The following is a 23,412-nucleotide window of genomic DNA, read 5'->3' as shown; positions in this document are numbered from 1 at the left end:
CCAGTCTGATGACCTGTTAGCTAGGACCAGAACCAGGTCCCAGTCTGATGACCTGTTAGCTAGGATCAGGACCAGGTCCCAGTCTGATGACCTGTTAGCTAGGACCAGAACCAGGTCCCAGTCTGATGACCTGTTAGCTCGGATCAGGACCAGGTCCCAGTCTGATGACCTGCTAGCTAGGACCAGAACCAGGTCCCAGTCTGATGACCTGTTAGCTAGGATCAGGACCAGGTCCCAGTCTGATGACCTGTTAGCTAGGACCAGAACCAGGTCCCAGTCTGATGACCCGTTAGCTAGGACCAGAACCAGGTCCCAGTCTGATGACCCGTTAGCAAGGGTCAGGACCAGGTCCCAGTCTGAAGACCTGTTAGCTCGAATCAGGACCAGGTCCCAGTCTGATGAGCTGTTAGCTAGGATCAGGACCAGGTCCCAGTCTGATGACCTGCTAGCTCGGATCAGGACCAGGTCCCTGTCTGATGAGCTGTTAGCTAGGATCAGGACCAGGTCCCAGTCTGATGACCTGTTAGCTAGGATCAGGACCAGGTCCCAGTTTGAGGACCTGTTAGCTAGGATCAGGTCCCAGTCTGAGGACCTGTTAGCTAGGACCAGGTCCCAGTCTGAGGACCTGTTAGCTAGGACCAGGACCAGGTCCCAGTCTGAGGACCTGTTAGCTAGGACCAGGTCCCAGTCTGAGGACCTGTTAGCTAGGACCAGGACCAGGTCCCAGTCTGAGGACCTGTTAGCTAGGACCAGGACCAGGTCCCAGTCTGAGGACCTGTTAGCTAGGACCAGGTCCCAGTCTGAGGACCTGTTAGCTAGGATCAGGACCAGGTCCCAGTCTGATGACCTGTTAGCTAGGATCAGGACCAGGTCCCAGTCTGAGGACCCGTTAGCTAGGATCAGGACCAGGTCCCAGTCTGAGGACCTGTTAGCTAGGATCAGGACCAGGTCCCAGTCTGAGGACCTGTTAGCTAGGATCAGGACCAGGTCCCAGTCTGATGACCTGTTAGCTAGGATCAGGACCAGGTCCCAGTCTGAGGACCTGTTAGCTAGGATCAGGACCAGGTCCCAGTCTGAGGACCTGTTAGCTAGGACCAGGTCCCAGTCTGAGGACCTGTTAGCTAGGACCAGGTCCCAGTCTGAGGACCTGTTAGCTAGGATCAGGACCAGGTCCCAGTCTGATGACCTGTTAGCTAGGATCAGGACCAGGTCCCAGTTTGAGGACCTGTTAGCTAGGATCAGGTCCCAGTCTGAGGACCTGTTAGCTAGGACCAGGTCCCAGTCTGAGGACCTGTTAGCTAGGACCAGGACCAGGTCCCAGTCTGAGGACCTGTTAGCTAGGACCAGGTCCCAGTCTGAGGACCTGTTAGCTAGGACCAGGTCCCAGTCTGAGGACCTGTTAGCTAGGACCAGGACCAGGTCCCAGTCTGAGGACCTGTTAGCTAGGACCAGGTCCCAGTCTGAGGACCTGTTAGCTAGGATCAGGACCAGGTCCCAGTCTGATGACCTGTTAGCTAGGATCAGGACCAGGTCCCAGTCTGAGGACCCGTTAGCTAGGATCAGGACCAGGTCCCAGTCTGAGGACCTGTTAGCTAGGATCAGGACCAGGTCCCAGTCTGAGGACCTGTTAGCTAGGATCAGGACCAGGTCCCAGTCTGATGACCTGTTAGCTAGGATCAGGACCAGGTCCCAGTCTGAGGACCTGTTAGCTAGGATCAGGACCAGGTCCCAGTCTGAGGACCTGTTAGCTAGGACCAGGTCCCAGTCTGAGGACCTGTTAGCTAGGACCAGGTCCCAGTCTGAGGACCTGTTAGCTAGGATCAGGACCAGGTCCCAGTCTGATGACCTGTTAGCTAGGATCAGGACCAGGTCCCAGTTTGAGGACCTGTTAGCTAGGATCAGGTCCCAGTCTGAGGACCTGTTAGCTAGGACCAGGTCCCAGTCTGAGGACCTGTTAGCTAGGACCAGGACCAGGTCCCAGTCTGAGGACCTGTTAGCTAGGACCAGGTCCCAGTCTGAGGACCTGTTAGCTAGGACCAGGACCAGGTCCCAGTCTGAGGACCTGTTAGCTAGGACCAGGACCAGGTCCCAGTCTGAGGACCTGTTAGCTAGGACCAGGTCCCAGTCTGAGGACCTGTTAGCTAGGATCAGGACCAGGTCCCAGTCTGATGACCTGTTAGCTAGGATCAGGACCAGGTCCCAGTCTGAGGACCCGTTAGCTAGGATCAGGACCAGGTCCCAGTCTGAGGACCTGTTAGCTAGGATCAGGACCAGGTCCCAGTCTGAGGACCTGTTAGCTAGGATCAGGACCAGGTCCCAGTCTGATGACCTGTTAGCTAGGATCAGGACCAGGTCCCAGTCTGAGGACCTGTTAGCTAGGATCAGGACCAGGTCCCAGTCTGAGGACCTGTTAGCTAGGACCAGGTCCCAGTCTGAGGACCTGTTAGCTAGGACCAGGTCCCAGTCTGAGGACCTGTTAGCTAGGATCAGGACCAGGTCCCAGTCTGATGACCTGTTAGCTAGGATCAGGACCAGGTCCCAGTTTGAGGACCTGTTAGCTAGGATCAGGTCCCAGTCTGAGGACCTGTTAGCTAGGACCAGGTCCCAGTCTGAGGACCTGTTAGCTAGGACCAGGACCAGGTCCCAGTCTGAGGACCTGTTAGCTAGGACCAGGTCCCAGTCTGAGGACCTGTTAGCTAGGACCAGGTCCCAGTCTGAGGACCTGTTAGCTAGGACCAGGACCAGGTCCCAGTCTGAGGACCTGTTAGCTAGGACCAGGTCCCAGTCTGAGGACCTGTTAGCTAGGATCAGGACCAGGTCCCAGTCTGATGACCTGTTAGCTAGGATCAGGACCAGGTCCCAGTCTGAGGACCCGTTAGCTAGGATCAGGACCAGGTCCCAGTCTGAGGACCTGTTAGCTAGGATCAGGACCAGGTCCCAGTCTGAGGACCTGTTAGCTAGGATCAGGACCAGGTCCCAGTCTGATGACCTGTTAGCTAGGATCAGGACCAGGTCCCAGTCTGAGGACCTGTTAGCTAGGATCAGGACCAGGTCCCAGTCTGAGGACCTGTTAGCTAGGACCAGGTCCCAGTCTGAGGACCTGTTAGCTAGGACCAGGTCCCAGTCTGAGGACCTGTTAGCTAGGATCAGGACCAGGTCCCAGTCTGATGACCTGTTAGCTAGGATCAGGACCAGGTCCCAGTTTGAGGACCTGTTAGCTAGGATCAGGTCCCAGTCTGAGGACCTGTTAGCTAGGACCAGGTCCCAGTCTGAGGACCTGTTAGCTAGGACCAGGACCAGGTCCCAGTCTGAGGACCTGTTAGCTAGGACCAGGTCCCAGTCTGAGGACCTGTTAGCTAGGACCAGGACCAGGTCCCAGTCTGAGGACCTGTTAGCTAGGACCAGGACCAGGTCCCAGTCTGAGGACCTGTTAGCTAGGACCAGGTCCCAGTCTGAGGACCTGTTAGCTAGGATCAGGACCAGGTCCCAGTCTGATGACCTGTTAGCTAGGATCAGGACCAGGTCCCAGTCTGAGGACCCGTTAGCTAGGATCAGGACCAGGTCCCAGTCTGAGGACCTGTTAGCTAGGATCAGGACCAGGTCCCAGTCTGAGGACCTGTTAGCTAGGATCAGGACCAGGTCCCAGTCTGATGACCTGTTAGCTAGGATCAGGACCAGGTCCCAGTCTGAGGACCTGTTAGCTAGGATCAGGACCAGGTCCCAGTCTGAGGACCTGTTAGCTAGGACCAGGTCCCAGTCTGAGGACCTGTTAGCTAGGACCAGGTCCCAGTCTGAGGACCTGTTAGCTAGGATCAGGACCAGGTCCCAGTCTGATGACCTGTTAGCTAGGATCAGGACCAGGTCCCAGTTTGAGGACCTGTTAGCTAGGATCAGGTCCCAGTCTGAGGACCTGTTAGCTAGGACCAGGTCCCAGTCTGAGGACCTGTTAGCTAGGACCAGGACCAGGTCCCAGTCTGAGGACCTGTTAGCTAGGACCAGGTCCCAGTCTGAGGACCTGTTAGCTAGGACCAGGACCAGGTCCCAGTCTGAGGACCTGTTAGCTAGGACCAGGACCAGGTCCCAGTCTGAGGACCTGTTAGCTAGGACTAACACTAACATGCTGAAGTGAATGAACAGTTGAAATGTGAGAATAAGAATCAGGCACCAACAGTTTTGTCGGGAATATCTAAAAAAATAACCAAATGTTTTTTATTTCATGTTGATACATTCTTGGACAACACCACAGAATAGTTGCATGAGTGGCCAAATGTAAATCTGTCCCACAACATTGGCACATAAGCAGCAAGGGCAACATGAAGATACCGAGTACAAACAGTAGAAAACATACATGCTTCCATTTTTTAAAAGTATTTTGTTTTTTTAAATATATATTCATCTTTTCCCGTCCTTTCCAGGAAAATAAGAAACAACGGCGTGTTCTGCCGCGTGACAAAGAAACGGTGGAGTCAAAAGAACAGAAATCAAAAACAGTACATTCCAGAGCAGACAGGTGAACCCACGGCGTGGGAGGATTTAAACTTTTTTTACTGATTCAGTTTCAACATCGAACACATCAGGCATGCATTGACCTGGACATGGCAGTCCATGACGTCACCATTACACATCCAGCAAAGCCCGGCCCGGAGGAGGATCTTTTAAAGGCGCTACAACACAGTTAGGGGTCATCGTCATACACCGACAACATACGGGAGAAGTCATGGTGTACGCGCGTGTGAAGCAGGAACATGGGGATGCTTTCACAAACAGTTCAAACAGAACAGCCTTTAAAAACACGCCTGCTTTTATCTTTTTTTTTTTTTTGGCTTTGAGTCGCTGACCAGCGGAGGAATCCGATTTTTACCACGATGTGAGTGGATGACTTTGGAAGGCAGTGAAAGTTTCAGTTTGGATCGATCACTACTCTCAGAGACTTCATGAACGGTCCGACATCAATATTCATCCCTGAAAACGTTGAATAAAACTGTGACACTGTGGTTTGTGTTCTTGTGGCTGTGATGTAAGTTTGGCTCCAACACAAAGCTTTAAAGGTCACATATTACCCAGAATCCTCTGCTCCATGTCCCTCTAACATGCGTCTGGAGTCTGTCTACAAACCCCCCACTGATGAGACGAGTCCATCCTCTCCGTCTTCTGCCTGCTCAAACAGGCCGTTTGGAGATGTTCCCTTCATGACATCACAAAGGGCAGTAGCCCCTCCCCCAGGTGGGTGACACTCCCACAGCTAGGTGTTTGTTCTGCCCTCTGAGTCTGCCTTCTCACCGTAAACAATAGGACATGGAGCCAGAAAGCAGCGAGTACACCCGAGCCCTTCCAGAGAGGGGGCGTGGTCAGACACAGCTCATTTACATATTTAAAGCTACAGACACAGAAACAGCCTGTTCTGAGCAGGGCTGAAATAGAGGGGTTTATAGACATGATCAAATACAGGATCAGAGTGGATTTACAACAACACACTTCACACACATGATGAAGAGGAGCGAGGACACTGATTTCACCTGAAGAAGAGGAGGAGGTCATGGGACCTTTAAATCCACCAGATTTTAACTTTTATATTTTCATGGTAGAAGCTTCGATGCTTTAAAACCTGGGTACCTGGGTACCTTGAAACCAACGTTTAGGGGTCCTTATACAGACAGCAATCGGTACGATGAAACAAAGCTAACAGGTTACACTGACACATGTGGTTCACCTGGAAACAGATCCTAAAGGGAACTGTAGGGTTAGGGTTAAAGTTGACCCTGAAACAGCCTCCAGGATCAGGTGACCCTTACAATGAAGGGAAACTTAAAACAGACGCTGGACATGAGCGCTGCATGAGGTTACGTCTGGAGGCTAACAGCTAACTGCATTATGGGAAGTGTAGTTCCAGTCTTAAGTGCTATTATCAAACGAGAATGATTATATCAATAACAATTTTTTTAATCAGTCAGAGAACACAGTTGATTAGCGGATGTTTTTTCGAGGACTTCTTGTTTTTATAAATCACATTAGAGAGGTAAAAATCAGATTCCAGGCGGCAGCGTGAGCAAAGCCCTCAAAATCTCAAAGCGAAGAATATGGCTTTAATAAAAACGATGTGCATCCAAGAAGCAAGAAGCAGAACTGAGTCAACATCATCATCATTGTTGTCTTAAAAAAGGAAAAAGTACAAATCAACAACAAAGGCGGCCAACATGTAAGCCATAAAGAACGACACACAGGTAAACAGGAAGGTCAAAATGCAGTTTGGAAGTACATCAAAGACAGGCGGAGGCGGGCTCCGTAAAAAGGTCACATCAGGCCGAGGCGGCCGCTGCGTTTGACATCAACAGCAGAGAGAGATGCATCGTGGAGCCTCGAGGGCGCCCCCTGTTTTCAACCGTGAGGCTGCAGGATGTCCATCAAAGCTGCACGAGCTCGTCTTCATCTTCATCACAAAGAAACTGTTTTTTTTTATTCCTCTCTCTCTCTCTCTTAAGGAAATTTGTGTGCTCAAATAAAAATCCCACAATGCTTTGCTTCAGTTTCTGAAAGTCTGTGGTGGGCCGTGAAGCACACAAGACCAAATGAAGTAAACAACAACAGAAAAACGTCTCTCCTTCTTCTCTCCTTTTTTTTCTTGTTTTTGCAGGACAGGAGAGCAGACGAGCCCATCCATCACTCTGCGCTCGATCGTCAGCCTGATGGAGGAATGCTGTTAGATCACAAGGTCGTTGTAGCTCACGTGTTTCTTCTTTGCTGCTGGACCTGAGAGGACGAGAAGGCAGAGTCAGACCAGCTGTGTGTGCACGTGTTCGTGTGAAAGCTGTGATGGAGGTGGAACGAGACGAGGACTGAAATGATCTGACGGGCTGTAACGAGTTATGAACTCTCAGTCTTTTCTCCTCTTTCACTTTCTCTGGTTTATGATGATTTGATGTTTGAGGTCGTTGAGAGGTCACGACTCAAACATGAAAGCATCTGAAGAAACAAAGAAAACAACGAGGGAATCATAGTCTGAGGAAGGACAGGAAAACAAACGTGGCCTGATTTAAACGACGAGCACGGATTGCGTGGGCGTCTCAGCTCGCCGAGTGAAGGTGAGTATGGATCTGAGGCTGTGCTGATCAATAGAAACACTCTCAGCCAATCACATCACACCTCAAAACTTAGAGGTCAACTTCCTCAAACTTGGCCGTATCTGAGAGCACTCCGGTGGTGTCTGTGTGGAGTCAAGAAACAAAGAGAAGACTTTAAAAACGCCTCCACCTTGATCGAGCAGAAATATTGAACCAATGAAGTGAACCAGCAGCTGAGGAACACACGGGTTTCTTAAAGGCCACACAGACGGACAGAGAGCGCGTTTCAAGGTCGAAACTTGTGCTGGTCGAGAGATAAAAAAAAAAAGAGCCCAGATGTTTGATGAGCATTTAAAACAGACGTCCTCTGTTCCCTTTAGTTATGACCATCTCCCTATCTCCCCCATGCAGCTGCGCCTCCGCCCCGCCTCAATGGCCAGTCCCCGGCCCTCGCCGTTCGTCCTGTGACAAATGGCTCGGAGCCAAACGCCGGTCATCAATCACGCCAGGAAGATAAAAGAGGGAAATGTCAAAATATGCATGAAGGTCTGAATGTGTGATGACCCTTCTGACACCGTCGACGTGCGTCTTCAACATCTGCGTCTGAGACTCTCAGCCTCACAGTGTGTGTGTGTGTGTGTGTGTGTGTGTGTGTGTGTGTGTGTGTGTGTGTGTGTGTGTGTGTGTGTGTGTGTGTGTGTGTGTGTTCAGGTGTGCGTGCAGTGTAAAGATTGAAAAAGGATTTCATTAGTTTAAAGCTGAAGTTTGTGTTTTTGCATCCATCCCTCACAATGAGACTGGAAGTGAGTGTGGAGAGTCTGATCCCCAAAGAAATGAAAGCAGCAGCAGTGTTACTCAGTGTGTTAATACAGGAGTGTTACTCAGTGTGTTACTACAGGAGTGAGACTCAGTGTGTTACTCAGTGTGTTACTCAGTGTGTTACTACAGGAGTGTTACTCAGTGTGTTACTCAGTGTGTTACTCAGTGTGTTACTCAGTGTGTTACTACAGGAGTGTTACTCAGTGTGTTACTACAGGAGTGATACTCAGTGTGTTACTACAGGAGTGAGACTCAGTGTGTTACTACAGGAGTGTTACTCAGTGTGTTACTACAGGAATGTTACTCAGTGTGTTACTACAGGAGTGTTACTCAGTGTGTTACTCAGTGTGTTACTCAGTGTGTTACTACAGGAGTGTTACTCAGTGTGTTACTACAGGAGTGTTACTCAGTGTGTTACTACAGGAGTGTTACTCAGTGTGTTACTACAGGAGTGTTACTCAGTGTGTTACTACAGGAGTGTTACTCAGTGTGTTACTCAGTGTGTTACTACAGGAGTGTTACTCAGTGTGTTACTACAGGAGTGTTACTCAGTGTGTTACTACAGGAGTGTTACTCAGTGTGTTACTACAGGAATGTTACTCAGTGTGTTACTACAGGAGTGTTACTCAGTGTGTTACTACAGGAGTGTTACTCAGTGTGTTACTCAGTGTGTTACTACAGGAGTGTTACTCAGTGTGTTACTCAGTGTGTTACTACAGGAGTGTTACTCAGTGTGTTACTCAGTGTGTTACTACAGGAGTGTTACTCAGTGTTACTACAGGAATGTTACTCAGTGTGTTACTACAGGAGTGTTACTCAGTGTGTTACTACAGGAGTGTTACTCAGTGTGTTACTACAGGAGTGAGACTCAATGTGTTACTACAGGAGTGTTACTCAGTGTGTTACTACAGGAGTGTTACTCAGTGTTACTACAGGAGTGTTACTCAGTGTGTTACTCAGTGTGTTACTACAGGAATGTTACTCAGTGTGTTACTACAGGAGTGTTACTCAGTGTGTTACTACAGGAATGTTACTCAGTGTGTTACTACAGGAGTGTTACTCAGTGTGTTACTACAGGAATGTTACTCAGTGTGTTACTACTGGAGTGTTACTCAGTGTGTTACTCAGTGTGGTACTACAGGAGTGTTACTCAGTGTGTTACTCAGTGTGGTACTACAGGAGTGAGACTCAGTGTGTTACTCAGTGTGTTACTACAGGAGTGTTACTCAGTGTGTTACTACAGGAGTGTTACTCAGTGTGTTACTCAGTGTGGTACTACAGGAGTGTTACTCAGTGTGTTACTCAGTGTGTTACTACAGGAGTGTTACTCAGTGTGTTACTCAGTGTGGTACTACAGGAGTGAGACTCAGTGTGTTACTACAGGAGTGTTACTCAGTGTGTTACTCAGTGTGTTACTACAGGAGTGAGACTCAGTGTGTTACTACAGGAGTGAGACTCAGTGTGTTACTACAGGAGTGAGACTCAGTGTGTTACTACAGGAGTGTTACTCAGTGTGTTACTACAGGAGTGAGACTCAGTGTGTTACTACAGGAGTGTTACTCAATGTGTTACTACAGGAGTGTTACTCAGTGTGTTACTACAGGAGTGTTACTCAGTGTGTTACTACAGGAGTGTTACTCAGTGTGTTACTACAGGAGTGTTACTCAGTGTGTTACTACAGGAGTGAGACTCAGTGTGTTACTACAGGAGTGTTACTCAGTGTGTTACTACAGGAGTGTTACTCAGTGTGTTACTACAGGAGTGTTACTCAGTGTGTTACTACAGGAGTGAGACTCAGTGTGTTACTACAGGAGTGAGACTCAGTGTGTTACTACAGGAGTGAGACTCAGTGTGTTACTACAGGAGTGAGACTCAGTGTGTTACTACAGGAGTGAGACTCGGGGAATTGCCGGGAGAGATGGCGAGGGATGGAAGTTCTCCTTGTAAGGATTCGCTTTCAGAGCAGCCCGGGCTTTATGAGCTTTCAAAGACCTATAGACTTCTTTGTTGTATGAGGAATCAGCTTTTGGAGAGAGGCAGAGAGGCCTTATAAGAGTCCAATCTAAGAGATTTAGCCTTTGAAGAGCAGCAGAGCGGCGAGAGAAGTTCTTTGTAGTCGGGGTATCAGCTGTAGGAGCAGAGAGGACGGGGGAAGAGAGAGTGCAGAGGAGAAGAGATGAAGCCATCTTAAGTGACTGAGAGCTATTACAGGGGGGTGACAGAAGGGGGGGCAGGTGAGGGGAGGCGAGAGAGCCAGATTGAAAAAGAGAGAGGATTTAAAAATTGAGTGAAACCAGTAAACCTGAGGCTGGACGAGTAAAGTCTGCAGACAGGAGAGAGAGAGAGAGGCAGAGCGGGCCAACAGATGGCTCTGCTGGTCTTCAGGGAGACATGACTGAGCGCCAGAGTCTGCCAGCAGCGCTCCAGCTCTGCCCAAATTATTCTGAGCAGTAAAACAGAGTGAGGCCCAGAGTCACTGTAACGTTCATAACGCAGCAGGAAACCCCCCCGCCGCGTCATAACAAACAGGACTGATTGATGAGACGTGATAATCAAGCTGCCCCCGTGGCGCTGCCACGCTCTCTTCTGGGCTCTTAATTGGTGAGACTGCAGAGATACAGCTAACTGATGAGCAAATGCTTTTAAAGGTAAACATTCAACAGTCAGTTTGACACAAGGTTGAGGCCACAACAGATGGATGTGAGCACTCTTTGATATGACCCGACAGATGCAGAAAAAAAAACTCCTTTGAGAAAGTTGAGCAGCATCGTAAAAGAGTGCAAACTGTCTGATAGTTTCTATTTCACAGAGATGATTTCATTCAACATGCTCCACGTTCACACGTGTCCCTGACCCTCTGACCCTCTGACCCTCATTTAATGTGTAACGTTTGTCTATGATGGAGCACTCTCAGCTGCGGCTACACCGAGCAGATAAACAAACCAAACATCTCTGAAACGTAGCATCCACTGCTAACAGGCGGCTACGTGTAGCTAACATCACAACATCTGGCTAAAGCAGACGAGTACTGTTAGCATCATTTAGAAGATCCAGAGGAGCTCTACTCGACCTCTGACCTCTCTCGCTCGTCCTCCTTTATGACTTCCACATTAAATTCAGTTCTTGGTTGTCAAGGTTACTCGAGTACTTGACTCGATGGCAGACAGGATTTTGCTTATGGACTTGTGAAATCCTTGGAGATGCTTTCGCCCCGTCTGACCTGAATGCAGCAGAGCTTCAGCTGAGGAACATCCACACAGCTCTGTCCTCTCTCTCTCTCTCTCTCTCTCTCTCTCTCTCTCTCTCTCTCATTTTCAAACGTCGGGGATTTTCCAGCATGCACGCCGCTTTACGTCCCGAAGAGCGCAGCAGCAGTGCAGTACAATCAGGGGTCTTGTGGGTCAATCATATTGTTAAAGTGTCACCCAAAAAGAGGCAGAGACGGGCTGTAAATCTGCCACTCAAACAGGCGTATTATGCTCCCCTCTCCCTCCTCATGTTAAAGTTATGAGTCAATTGAAAGATGGCGATAAAGAGCAGAGGAAGGATACTTAACATTCCCAGCACACTGTCCCTCCTCTCTCCCCCCTTATCTCCCTCTCTCTCCGGACCAGCTCTCCCCGTCTCCTCAAACCTCCAGACGAAAATGGATCAAGGTCAGGACAGCAAAGCAGAAGAAGATTAATTTGCTCTTACCTCTGATAAATTATGAAATTAGCCTGTCAGGGGAAGAAAAACATGATGTGGTGAGTTGTCCTGGTGAGCCCCGAAGGGAATCCCCCTGAGGAGTCATTTGATCACACTGCCATGTCATTTCCATTTGTGCAGTTTGTATCCCTGGAAACTTTAGATTAAGACTCCTTTTTTATTATTTAAACATATAGTCAGTATCCTGTCTCCTTCAAAATAAAACTCAGTCTCCTCCTAAAGTGAAGCTGCTCCATTGTCCCTCCTGGGCCTCCGTACATGTGTGACTGTGTCTGCAGAGACTGTGTCCTCTGACTGCTGAGTTCAGGATACAGCTCAGTGATTGGAGGAGATTCAAAGCGGTGAACATGACAGACGTGGACGTAGCAGCAAAGAAGAGAAACTCTAATCAGAGTGAGGAGAAACAGCGAGAGGAGAAAGCTGCTTCTAAAACCAGGCTGAACCTTGGGTTGTCTTTGACCCGTGGGCGTGGAGCTGCTCTACTTCCTGTTTGGACAGGAAGCTGACTAACACTGGAGGGGTCTTTTTCAAACCGCCCACTACACCCTAGCCCTATCCATGACCCCTCCGTTTGCGCGTCCACGTGGAGGGTCCGCCATATTAAGTCCGTCTCAAACCACTTAGCGGGGAGTGGTAGTGGGTCATAAAACCCTCCAGCGAGTCTGCACCGAGGCCCACTCGATGATCACGTGTAACGCCTATTACGTCCGCTAGCCACAGAAGGAGTGACCTGTACTAAAGAAGGAGTGACCTGTACTAAAGAAGGAGTGACCTGTACTAAAGAAGGAGTGACCTGTACTAAAGAAGGAGTGACCTGTACTAAAGAAGGAGAGACCTGTACTAAAGAAGGAGTGACCTGTACTAAAGAAGGAGTGACCTGTACTAAAGAAGGAGTGACCTGTACTAAAGAAGGAGTGACCTGTGCTAAAGAAGGAGTGACCTGTACTAAAGAAGGAGTGACCTGTACTAAAGAAGGAGAGACCTGTACTAAAGAAGGAGTGACCTGTACTAAAGAAGGAGTGACCTGTACTAAAGAAGAAGTGACCTGTACTAAAGAAGGAGTGACCTGTACTAAAGAAGGAGTGACCTGTACTAAAGAAGGAGTGACCTATACAAAAGAAGGAGTGACCTGTACTAAAGAAGGAGTGACCTGTACTAAAGAAGTGACCTGTACTAAAGAAGGAGAGACCTGTACTAAAGAAGGAGTGACCTGTACTAAAGAAGGAGTGACCTGTACTAAAGAAGGAGTGACCTGTACTAAAGAAGGAGCGACCTGTATTAAAGAAGGAGTGACCTGTACTAAAGGAGTGACCTGTACTAAAGAAGGAGTGACCTGTACTAAAGAAGGAGTGACCTGTACTAAAGAAGGAGTGACCTGTACTAAAGAAGGAGCGACCTGTATTAAAGAAGGAGTGACCTGTACTAAAGAAGGAGTGACCTGTACTAAAGAAGGAGTGACCTGTACTAAAGAAGGAGAGACCTGTACTAAAGAAGGAGTGACCTGTACTAAAGAAGGAGTGACCTGTACTAAAGAAGGAGTGACCTGTACTAAAGAAGGAGTGACCTGTACTAAAGAAGTGACCTGTACTAAAGAAGGAGTGACCTGTACTAAAGAAGGAGTGACCTGTACTAAAGAAGGAGTGACCTGTACTAAAGAAGGAGTGACCTGTACTAAAGAAGAAGTGACCTGTACTAAAGAAGGAGTGACCTGTACTAAAGAAGGAGTGACCTGTACTAAAGAAGGAGTGACCTGTACTAAAGAAGGAGTGACCTGTACAAAAGAAGGAGTGACCTGTACTAAAGAAGGAGTGACCTGTACTAAAGAAGGAGTGACCTGTACTAAAGAAGGAGTGACCTGTACTAAAGAAGGAGTGACCTGTACTAAAGAAGGAGTGACCTGTACTAAAGAAGGAGTGACCTGTACTAAAGAAGGAGAGACCTGTACTAAAGAAGGAGTGACCTGTACTAAAGAAGGAGTGACCTGTACTAAAGGAGTGACCTGTAATAAAGAAGGAGTGACCTGGACTAAAGAAGGAGTGACCTGTACTAAAGAAGGAGTGACCTGTACTAAAGAAGGAGTGACCTGTACTAAAGAAGGAGTGACCTGTACTAAAGAAGGAGTGACCTGTACTAAAGAAGGAGTGACCTGTACTAAAGAAGGAGTGACCTGTACTAAAGAAGGAGAGACCTGTACTAAAGAAGGAGTGACCTGTACTAAAGAAGGAGTGACCTGTACTAAAGAAGGAGTGACCTGTACTAAAGAAGGAGTGACCTGTACTAAAGAAGGAGTGACCTGTACTAAAGAAGGAGTGACCTGTGCTAAAGAAGGAGTGACCTGTACTAAAGAAGGAGTGACCTTTACTAAAGAAGGAGTGACCTGTACTAAAGAAGGAGTGACCTGTACTAAAGAAGGAGTGACCTGTACTAAAGAAGGAGTGACCTGTACTAAAGAAGGAGTGACCTGTACTAAAGGAGTGACCTGTAATAAAGAAGGAGTGACCTGGACTAAAGAAGGAGTGACCTGTACTAAAGAAGGAGTGACCTGTACTAAAGAAGGAGTGACCTGTACTAAAGAAGGAGTGACCTGTACTAAAGAAGGAGTGACCTGTACTAAAGGAGTGACCTGTACTAAAGAAGGAGTGACCTGTACTAAAGAAGGAGTGACCTGTACTAAAGAAGGAGTGACCTGTACTAAAGAAGGAGTGACCTGTACTAAAGAAGGAGTGACCTGTACTAAAGAAGGAGTGACCTGTACTAAAGAAGGAGTGACCTGTCCTCCTCTTCTTTTCTTCCTTCTGTTCACCTGTTTATTTCATTGGGTTTCATATTTAAAGGGACTGTTGCAAAAACTAAAGAATATTAAATCATGTTACAACTTCTCACTCTTATTTATTTATCATTGTTTTACTTTTCATTTCTTTGTAAAACTTAATTTAGGCTACAACAAAAAAATATACGTTTTGCAGCTGTGATGTTCATTTATAGTCTCCTTGTCTGCTTTCATTGAAGTCAACCTGTTCTTTGATATTATAATAAATTAAACATTATAAATTACAATAAAGATCGTTGGCTCCATCTGATAGTTTTACTATAAGTCTACACTAATATAAATTTATTAGAGAAAAATAATCTACATAAAGACTTTTACAGAATGTATTACGTACATTAATAATAAGCCATTCCCCCAGGATGCCGCTGAGTAACCATGGTAACACACACTTCCTGTTTCCACCTGAGAGAGTGAAGTTTGTCCCAAAGCCTGCTGCTGTATTTCTACCCTCCACCTGGATGGAGGGGGCTTCATTCAGCTGAGTGTGTGACGTCACGGAGGGGGAGTGTGTAGGGGTTGGTTTGAAAAAGGCCCATGGTTAACGTGTGCTAGCGTACACACTACGTCCTGCAGGGGGCGGGGCTCCTGGGGGCGATGAGCCCAGGAAGAAGAGACACGTTGGGATGTTGTTCACAAGCAAAACAAACAAAGCAAATGTTACTGACATTCAGGTCTTGATTTCCTGTGGAGCTAGAGCGTGCCGTTAGTGACTCTGTGGAAGTCAGGATGTTAGATTCTAGACTCCGAACGCAATGTGATGTCACACTATATGTACTCTATGTGATGTCATGCTATATGTACTCTATGTGATGTCACACTATATGTACTCTATGTGATGTCATGCTATATGTACTCTATGTGATGTCACACTATATGTACTCTATGTGATGTCATGCTATATGTACTCTATGTGATGTCATGCTATATGTACTCTATGTGATGTCATGCTATATGTACTCTGTGATGTCACGCTATATGTACTCTATGTGATGTCACACTATATGTACTCTATGTGATGTCACACTATATGTACTCTATGTGATGTCACACTATATGTACTCTATGTGATGTCATGCTATATGTACTCTATGTGATGTCACACTATATGTACTCTATGTGATGTCACGCTATATGTACTCTATGTGATGTCACACTATATGTACTCTATGTGATGTCATGCTATATGTACTCTATGTGATGTCACACTATATGTACTCTATGTGATGTCACACTATATGTACTCTATGTGATGTCACACTATATGTACTCTATGTGATGTCATGCTATATGTACTCTATGTGATGTCACGCTATATGTACTCTATGTGATGTCATGCTATATGTACTCTATGTGATGTCACACTATATGTACTCTATGTGATGTCATGCTATATGTACTCTATGTGATGTCACGCTATATGTACTCTATGTGATGTCATGCTATATGTACTCTATGTGATGTCATGCTATATGTACTCTATGTGATGTCATGCTATATGTACTCTATGTGATGTCACGCTATATGTACTCTATGTGATGTCATGCTATATGTACTCTATGTGATGTCATGCTATATGTACTCTATGTGATGTCACGCTATATGTACTCTATGTGATGTCACACTATATGTACTCTATGTGATGTCACACTATATGTACTCTATGTGATGTCACACTATATGTACTCTATGTGATGTCATGCTATATGTACTCTATGTGATGTCATGCTATATGTACTCTATGTGATGTCATGCTATATGTACTCTATGTGATGTCATGCTATATGTACTCTATGTGATGTCATGCTATATGTACTCTATGTGATGTCACACTATATGTACTCTATGTGATGTCACGCTATATGTACTCTATGTGATGTCACACTATATGTACTCTATGTGATGTCATGCTATATGTACTCTATGTGATGTCATGCTATATGTACTCTATGTGATGTCATGCTATATGTACTCTGTGATGTCACGCTATATGTACTCTATGTGATGTCACACTATATGTACTCTATGTGATGTCACACTATATGTACTCTATGTGATGTCACACTATATGTACTCTATGTGATGTCATGCTATATGTACTCTATGTGATGTCACACTATATGTACTCTATGTGATGTCACGCTATATGTACTCTATGTGATGTCACACTATATGTACTCTATGTGATGTCATGCTATATGTACTCTATGTGATGTCACACTATATGTACTCTATGTGATGTCACACTATATGTACTCTATGTGATGTCACACTATATGTACTCTATGTGATGTCATGCTATATGTACTCTATGTGATGTCACGCTATATGTACTCTATGTGATGTCATGCTATATGTACTCTATGTGATGTCACACTATATGTACTCTATGTGATGTCATGCTATATGTACTCTATGTGATGTCACGCTATATGTACTCTATGTGATGTCATGCTATATGTACTCTATGTGATGTCATGCTATATGTACTCTATGTGATGTCATGCTATATGTACTCTATGTGATGTCACGCTATATGTACTCTATGTGATGTCATGCTATATGTACTCTATGTGATGTCATGCTATATGTACTCTATGTGATGTCACGCTATATGTACTCTATGTGATGTCACACTATATGTACTCTATGTGATGTCACACTATATGTACTCTATGTGATGTCACACTATATGTACTCTATGTGATGTCATGCTATATGTACTCTATGTGATGTCATGCTATATGTACTCTATGTGATGTCATGCTATATGTACTCTATGTGATGTCATGCTATATGTACTCTATGTGATGTCATGCTATATGTACTCTATGTGATGTCACACTATATGTACTCTATGTGATGTCACGCTATATGTACTCTATGTGATGTCATGCTATATGTACTCTATGTGATGTCATGCTATATGTACTCTATGTGATGTCATGCTATATGTACTCTATGTGATGTCACGCTATATGTACTCTATGTGATGTCACGCTATATGTACTCTATGTGATGTCATGCTATATGTACTCTATGTGATGTCACGCTATATGTACTCTATGTGATGTCATGCTATATGTACTCTATGTGATGTCACGCTATATGTACTCTATGTGATGTCATGCTATATGTACTCTATGTGATGTCACACTATATGTACTCTATGTGATGTCATGCTATATGTACTCTATGTGATGTCACGCTATATGTACTCTATGTGATGTCATGCTATATGTACTCTATGTGATGTCATGCTATATGTACTCTATGTGATGTCATGCTATATGTACTCTATGTGATGTCACGCTATATGTACTCTATGTGATGTCATGCTATATGTACTCTATGTGATGTCATGCTATATGTACTCTATGTGATGTCACGCTATATGTACTCTATGTGATGTCACACTATATGTACTCTATGTGATGTCACACTATATGTACTCTATGTGATGTCACACTATATGTACTCTATGTGATGTCATGCTATATGTACTCTATGTGATGTCACGCTATATGTACTCTATGTGATGTCATGCTATATGTACTCTATGTGATGTCACACTATATGTACTCTATGTGATGTCATGCTATATGTACTCTATGTGATGTCACGCTATATGTACTCTATGTGATGTCATGCTATATGTACTCTATGTGATGTCATGCTATATGTACTCTATGTGATGTCACGCTATATGTACTCTATGTGATGTCACACTATATGTACTCTATGTGATGTCACACTATATGTACTCTATGTGATGTCACACTATATGTACTCTATGTGATGTCATGCTATATGTACTCTATGTGATGTCACGCTATATGTACTCTATGTGATGTCATGCTATATGTACTCTATGTGATGTCACACTATATGTACTCTATGTGATGTCACACTATATGTACTCTATGTGATGTCATGCTATATGTACTCTATGTGATGTCATGCTATATGTACTCTATGTGATGTCATGCTATATGTACTCTATGTGATGTCACACTATATGTACTCTATGTGATGTCATGCTATATGTACTCTATGTGATGTCACACTATATGTACTCTATGTGATGTCACACTATATGTACTCTATGTGATGTCATGCTATATGTACTCTATGTGATGTCACACTATATGTACTCTATGTGATGTCATGCTATATGTACTCTATGTGATGTCATGCTATATGTACTCTATGTGATGTCATGCTATATGTACTCTATGTGATGTCATGCTATATGTACTCTATGTGATGTCATGCTATATGTACTCTATGTGATGTCACGCTATATGTACTCTATGTGATGTCACGCTATATGTACTCTATGTGATGTCATGCTATATGTACTCTATGTGATGTCACGCTATATGTACTCTATGTGATGTCATGCTATATGTACTCTATGTGATGTCACGCTATATGTACTCTATGTGATGTCATGCTATATGTACTCTATGTGATGTCACACTATATGTACTCTATGTGATGTCATGCTATATGTACTCTATGTGATGTCACGCTATATGTACTCTATGTGATGTCATGCTATATGTACTCTATGTGATGTCATGCTATATGTACTCTATGTGATGTCATGCTATATGTACTCTATGTGATGTCACGCTATATGTACTCTATGTGATGTCATGCTATATGTACTCTATGTGATGTCATGCTATATGTACTCTATGTGATGTCACGCTATATGTACTCTATGTGATGTCACACTATATGTACTCTATGTGATGTCACACTATATGTACTCTATGTGATGTCACACTATATGTACTCTATGTGATGTCATGCTATATGTACTCTATGTGATGTCACGCTATATGTACTCTATGTGATGTCATGCTATATGTACTCTATGTGATGTCACACTATATGTACTCTATGTGATGTCATGCTATATGTACTCTATGTGATGTCACGCTATATGTACTCTATGTGATGTCATGCTATATGTACTCTATGTGATGTCATGCTATATGTACTCTATGTGATGTCACGCTATATGTACTCTATGTGATGTCACACTATATGTACTCTATGTGATGTCACACTATATGTACTCTATGTGATGTCACACTATATGTACTCTATGTGATGTCATGCTATATGTACTCTATGTGATGTCACGCTATATGTACTCTATGTGATGTCATGCTATATGTACTCTATGTGATGTCACACTATATGTACTCTATGTGATGTCACACTATATGTACTCTATGTGATGTCATGCTATATGTACTCTATGTGATGTCATGCTATATGTACTCTATGTGATGTCATGCTATATGTACTCTATGTGATGTCACACTATATGTACTCTATGTGATGTCATGCTATATGTACTCTATGTGATGTCACACTATATGTACTCTATGTGATGTCACACTATATGTACTCTATGTGATGTCATGCTATATGTACTCTATGTGATGTCACACTATATGTACTCTATGTGATGTCATGCTATATGTACTCTATGTGATGTCATGCTATATGTACTCTATGTGATGTCACGCTATATGTACTCTATGTGATGTCATGCTATATGTACTCTATGTGATGTCATGCTATATGTACTCTATGTGATGTCACGCTATATGTACTCTATGTGATGTCACGCTATATGTACTCTATGTGATGTCACACTATATGTACTCTATGTGATGTCATGCTATATGTACTCTATGTGATGTCATGCTATATGTACTCTGTGATGTCACGCTATATGTACTCTATGTGATGTCACACTATATGTACTCTATGTGATGTCACACTATATGTACTCTATGTGATGTCACACTATATGTACTCTATGTGATGTCATGCTATATGTACTCTATGTGATGTCACACTATATGTACTCTATGTGATGTCACGCTATATGTACTCTATGTGATGTCACACTATATGTACTCTATGTGATGTCATGCTATATGTACTCTATGTGATGTCACGCTATATGTACTCTATGTGATGTCATGCTATATGTACTCTATGTGATGTCATGCTATATGTACTCTATGTGATGTCATGCTATATGTACTCTATGTGATGTCACGCTATATGTACTCTATGTGATGTCATGCTATATGTACTCTATGTGATGTCATGCTATATGTACTCTATGTGATGTCACGCTATATGTACTCTATGTGATGTCACACTATATGTACTCTATGTGATGTCACACTATATGTACTCTATGTGATGTCACACTATATGTACTCTATGTGATGTCATGCTATATGTACTCTATGTGATGTCATGCTATATGTACTCTATGTGATGTCATGCTATATGTACTCTATGTGATGTCATGCTATATGTACTCTATGTGATGTCATGCTATATGTACTCTATGTGATGTCATGCTATATGTACTCTATGTGATGTCATGCTATATGTACTCTATGTGATGTCACGCTATATGTACTCTATGTGATGTCATGCTATATGTACTCTATGTGATGTCACACTATATGTACTCTATGTGATGTCACACTATATGTACTCTATGTGATGTCATGCTATATGTACTCTATGTGATGTCACACTATATGTACTCTATGTGATGTCATGCTATATGTACTCTATGTGATGTCATGCTATATGTACTCTATGTGATGTCACACTATATGTACTCTATGTGATGTCATGCTATATGTACTCTATGTGATGTCATGCTATATGTACTCTATGTGATGTCATGCTATATGTACTCTTGTGATGTCACGCTATATGTACTCTATGTGATGTCATGCTATATGTACTCTATGTGATGTCACACTATATGTACTCTATGTGATGTCATGCTATATGTACTCTATGTGATGTCACACTATATGTACTCTATGTGATGTCACGCTATATGTACTCTATGTGATGTCACACTATATGTACTCTATGTGATGTCATGCTATATGTACTCTATGTGATGTCACACTATATGTACTCTATGTGATGTCACACTATATGTACTCTATGTGATGTCACACTATATGTACTCTATGTGATGTCATGCTATATGTACTCTATGTGATGTCACGCTATATGTACTCTATGTGATGTCATGCTATATGTACTCTATGTGATGTCACACTATATGTACTCTATGTGATGTCATGCTATATGTACTCTATGTGATGTCACGCTATATGTACTCTATGTGATGTCATGCTATATGTACTCTATGTGATGTCATGCTATATGTACTCTATGTGATGTCATGCTATATGTACTCTATGTGATGTCACGCTATATGTACTCTATGTGATGTCATGCTATATGTACTCTATGTGATGTCATGCTATATGTACTCTATGTGATGTCACGCTATATGTACTCTATGTGATGTCACACTATATGTACTCTATGTGATGTCACACTATATGTACTCTATGTGATGTCACACTATATGTACTCTATGTGATGTCATGCTATATGTACTCTATGTGATGTCATGCTATATGTACTCTATGTGATGTCATGCTATATGTACTCTATGTGATGTCATGCTATATGTACTCTATGTGATGTCATGCTATATGTACTCTATGTGATGTCACACTATATGTACTCTATGTGATGTCACGCTATATGTACTCTATGTGATGTCATGCTATATGTACTCTATGTGATGTCATGCTATATGTACTCTATGTGATGTCATGCTATATGTACTCTATGTGATGTCACACTATATGTACTCTATGTGATGTCATGCTATATGTACTCTATGTGATGTCACGCTATATGTACTCTATGTGATGTCACGCTATATGTACTCTATGTGATGTCATGCTATATGTACTCTATGTGATGTCACGCTATATGTACTCTATGTGATGTCATGCTATATGTACTCTATGTGATGTCACACTATATGTACTCTATGTGATGTCACGCTATATGTACTCTATGTGATGTCATGCTATATGTACTCTATGTGATGTCACGCTATATGTACTCTATGTGATGTCATGCTATATGTACTCTATGTGATGTCACGCTATATGTACTCTATGTGATGTCATGCTATATGTACTCTATGTGATGTCATGCTATATGTACTCTATGTGATGTCACGCTATATGTACTCTATGTGATGTCACACTATATGTACTCTATGTGATGTCACACTATATGTACTCTATGTGATGTCACACTATATGTACTCTATGTGATGTCACGCTATATGTACTCTATGTGATGTCACACTATATGTACTCTATGTGATGTCATGCTATATGTACTCTATGTGATGTCATGCTATATGTACTCTATGTGATGTCATGCTATATGTACTCTATGTGATGTCATGCTATATGTACTCTATGTGATGTCATGCTATATGTACTCTATGTGATGTCACACTATATGTACTCTATGTGATGTCACGCTATATGTACTCTATGTGATGTCACACTATATGTACTCTATGTGATGTCATGCTATATGTACTCTATGTGATGTCATGCTATATGTACTCTATGTGATGTCATGCTATATGTACTCTGTGATGTCACGCTATATGTACTCTATGTGATGTCACACTATATGTACTCTATGTGATGTCACACTATATGTACTCTATGTGATGTCACACTATATGTACTCTATGTGATGTCATGCTATATGTACTCTATGTGATGTCACACTATATGTACTCTATGTGATGTCACGCTATATGTACTCTATGTGATGTCACACTATATGTACTCTATGTGATGTCATGCTATATGTACTCTATGTGATGTCACACTATATGTACTCTATGTGATGTCACACTATATGTACTCTATGTGATGTCACACTATATGTACTCTATGTGATGTCATGCTATATGTACTCTATGTGATGTCACGCTATATGTACTCTATGTGATGTCATGCTATATGTACTCTATGTGATGTCACACTATATGTACTCTATGTGATGTCATGCTATATGTACTCTATGTGATGTCAC

The 23,412-nt window shown here is 43.6% G+C and overlaps 2 protein-coding genes across 2 annotated transcripts in view; both read right to left on the bottom strand.

The window, feature by feature from the left end:
- Positions 1-442: 442 nt before the first annotated feature.
- LOC306819425 (uncharacterized protein) lies at positions 443-4,119 on the bottom strand (the record flags this gene model as incomplete). Its single annotated transcript, XM_079373224.1, has 6 exons — positions 443-775; positions 1,226-1,435; positions 1,886-2,101; positions 2,552-2,761; positions 3,212-3,427; positions 3,878-4,119. Coding segments are annotated over 6 exons (1,427 nt in total), but the record flags the coding sequence as incomplete, so codon positions are not given.
- Positions 4,120-5,937: 1,818 nt separating this feature from the next.
- Positions 5,938-23,412, bottom strand: part of LOC306819424 (metabotropic glutamate receptor 7-like) — a gene marked incomplete at its 5' end in the record, with an annotated part of 81,511 nt that continues 64,036 nt past the window's right edge. Inside the window, one exon of the mRNA XM_079373223.1 lies at positions 5,938-6,747. Coding sequence (XP_079229349.1) covers positions 6,698-6,747 — 50 coding nt within the window. The 3' untranslated portion in view covers positions 5,938-6,697. The remainder of the gene's footprint in view (positions 6,748-23,412) is intronic.

Source organism: Symphodus melops (genome assembly GCF_947650265.1).
Source record: "Symphodus melops genome assembly, contig: scaffold_98, whole genome shotgun sequence".
NCBI classification, from domain to species: Eukaryota; Metazoa; Chordata; class Actinopteri; order Labriformes; family Labridae; genus Symphodus; species Symphodus melops.
The sequence above is the reverse complement of the archived record's forward strand: the minus strand, read 5'-3'. Positions and strand labels throughout refer to the sequence as shown.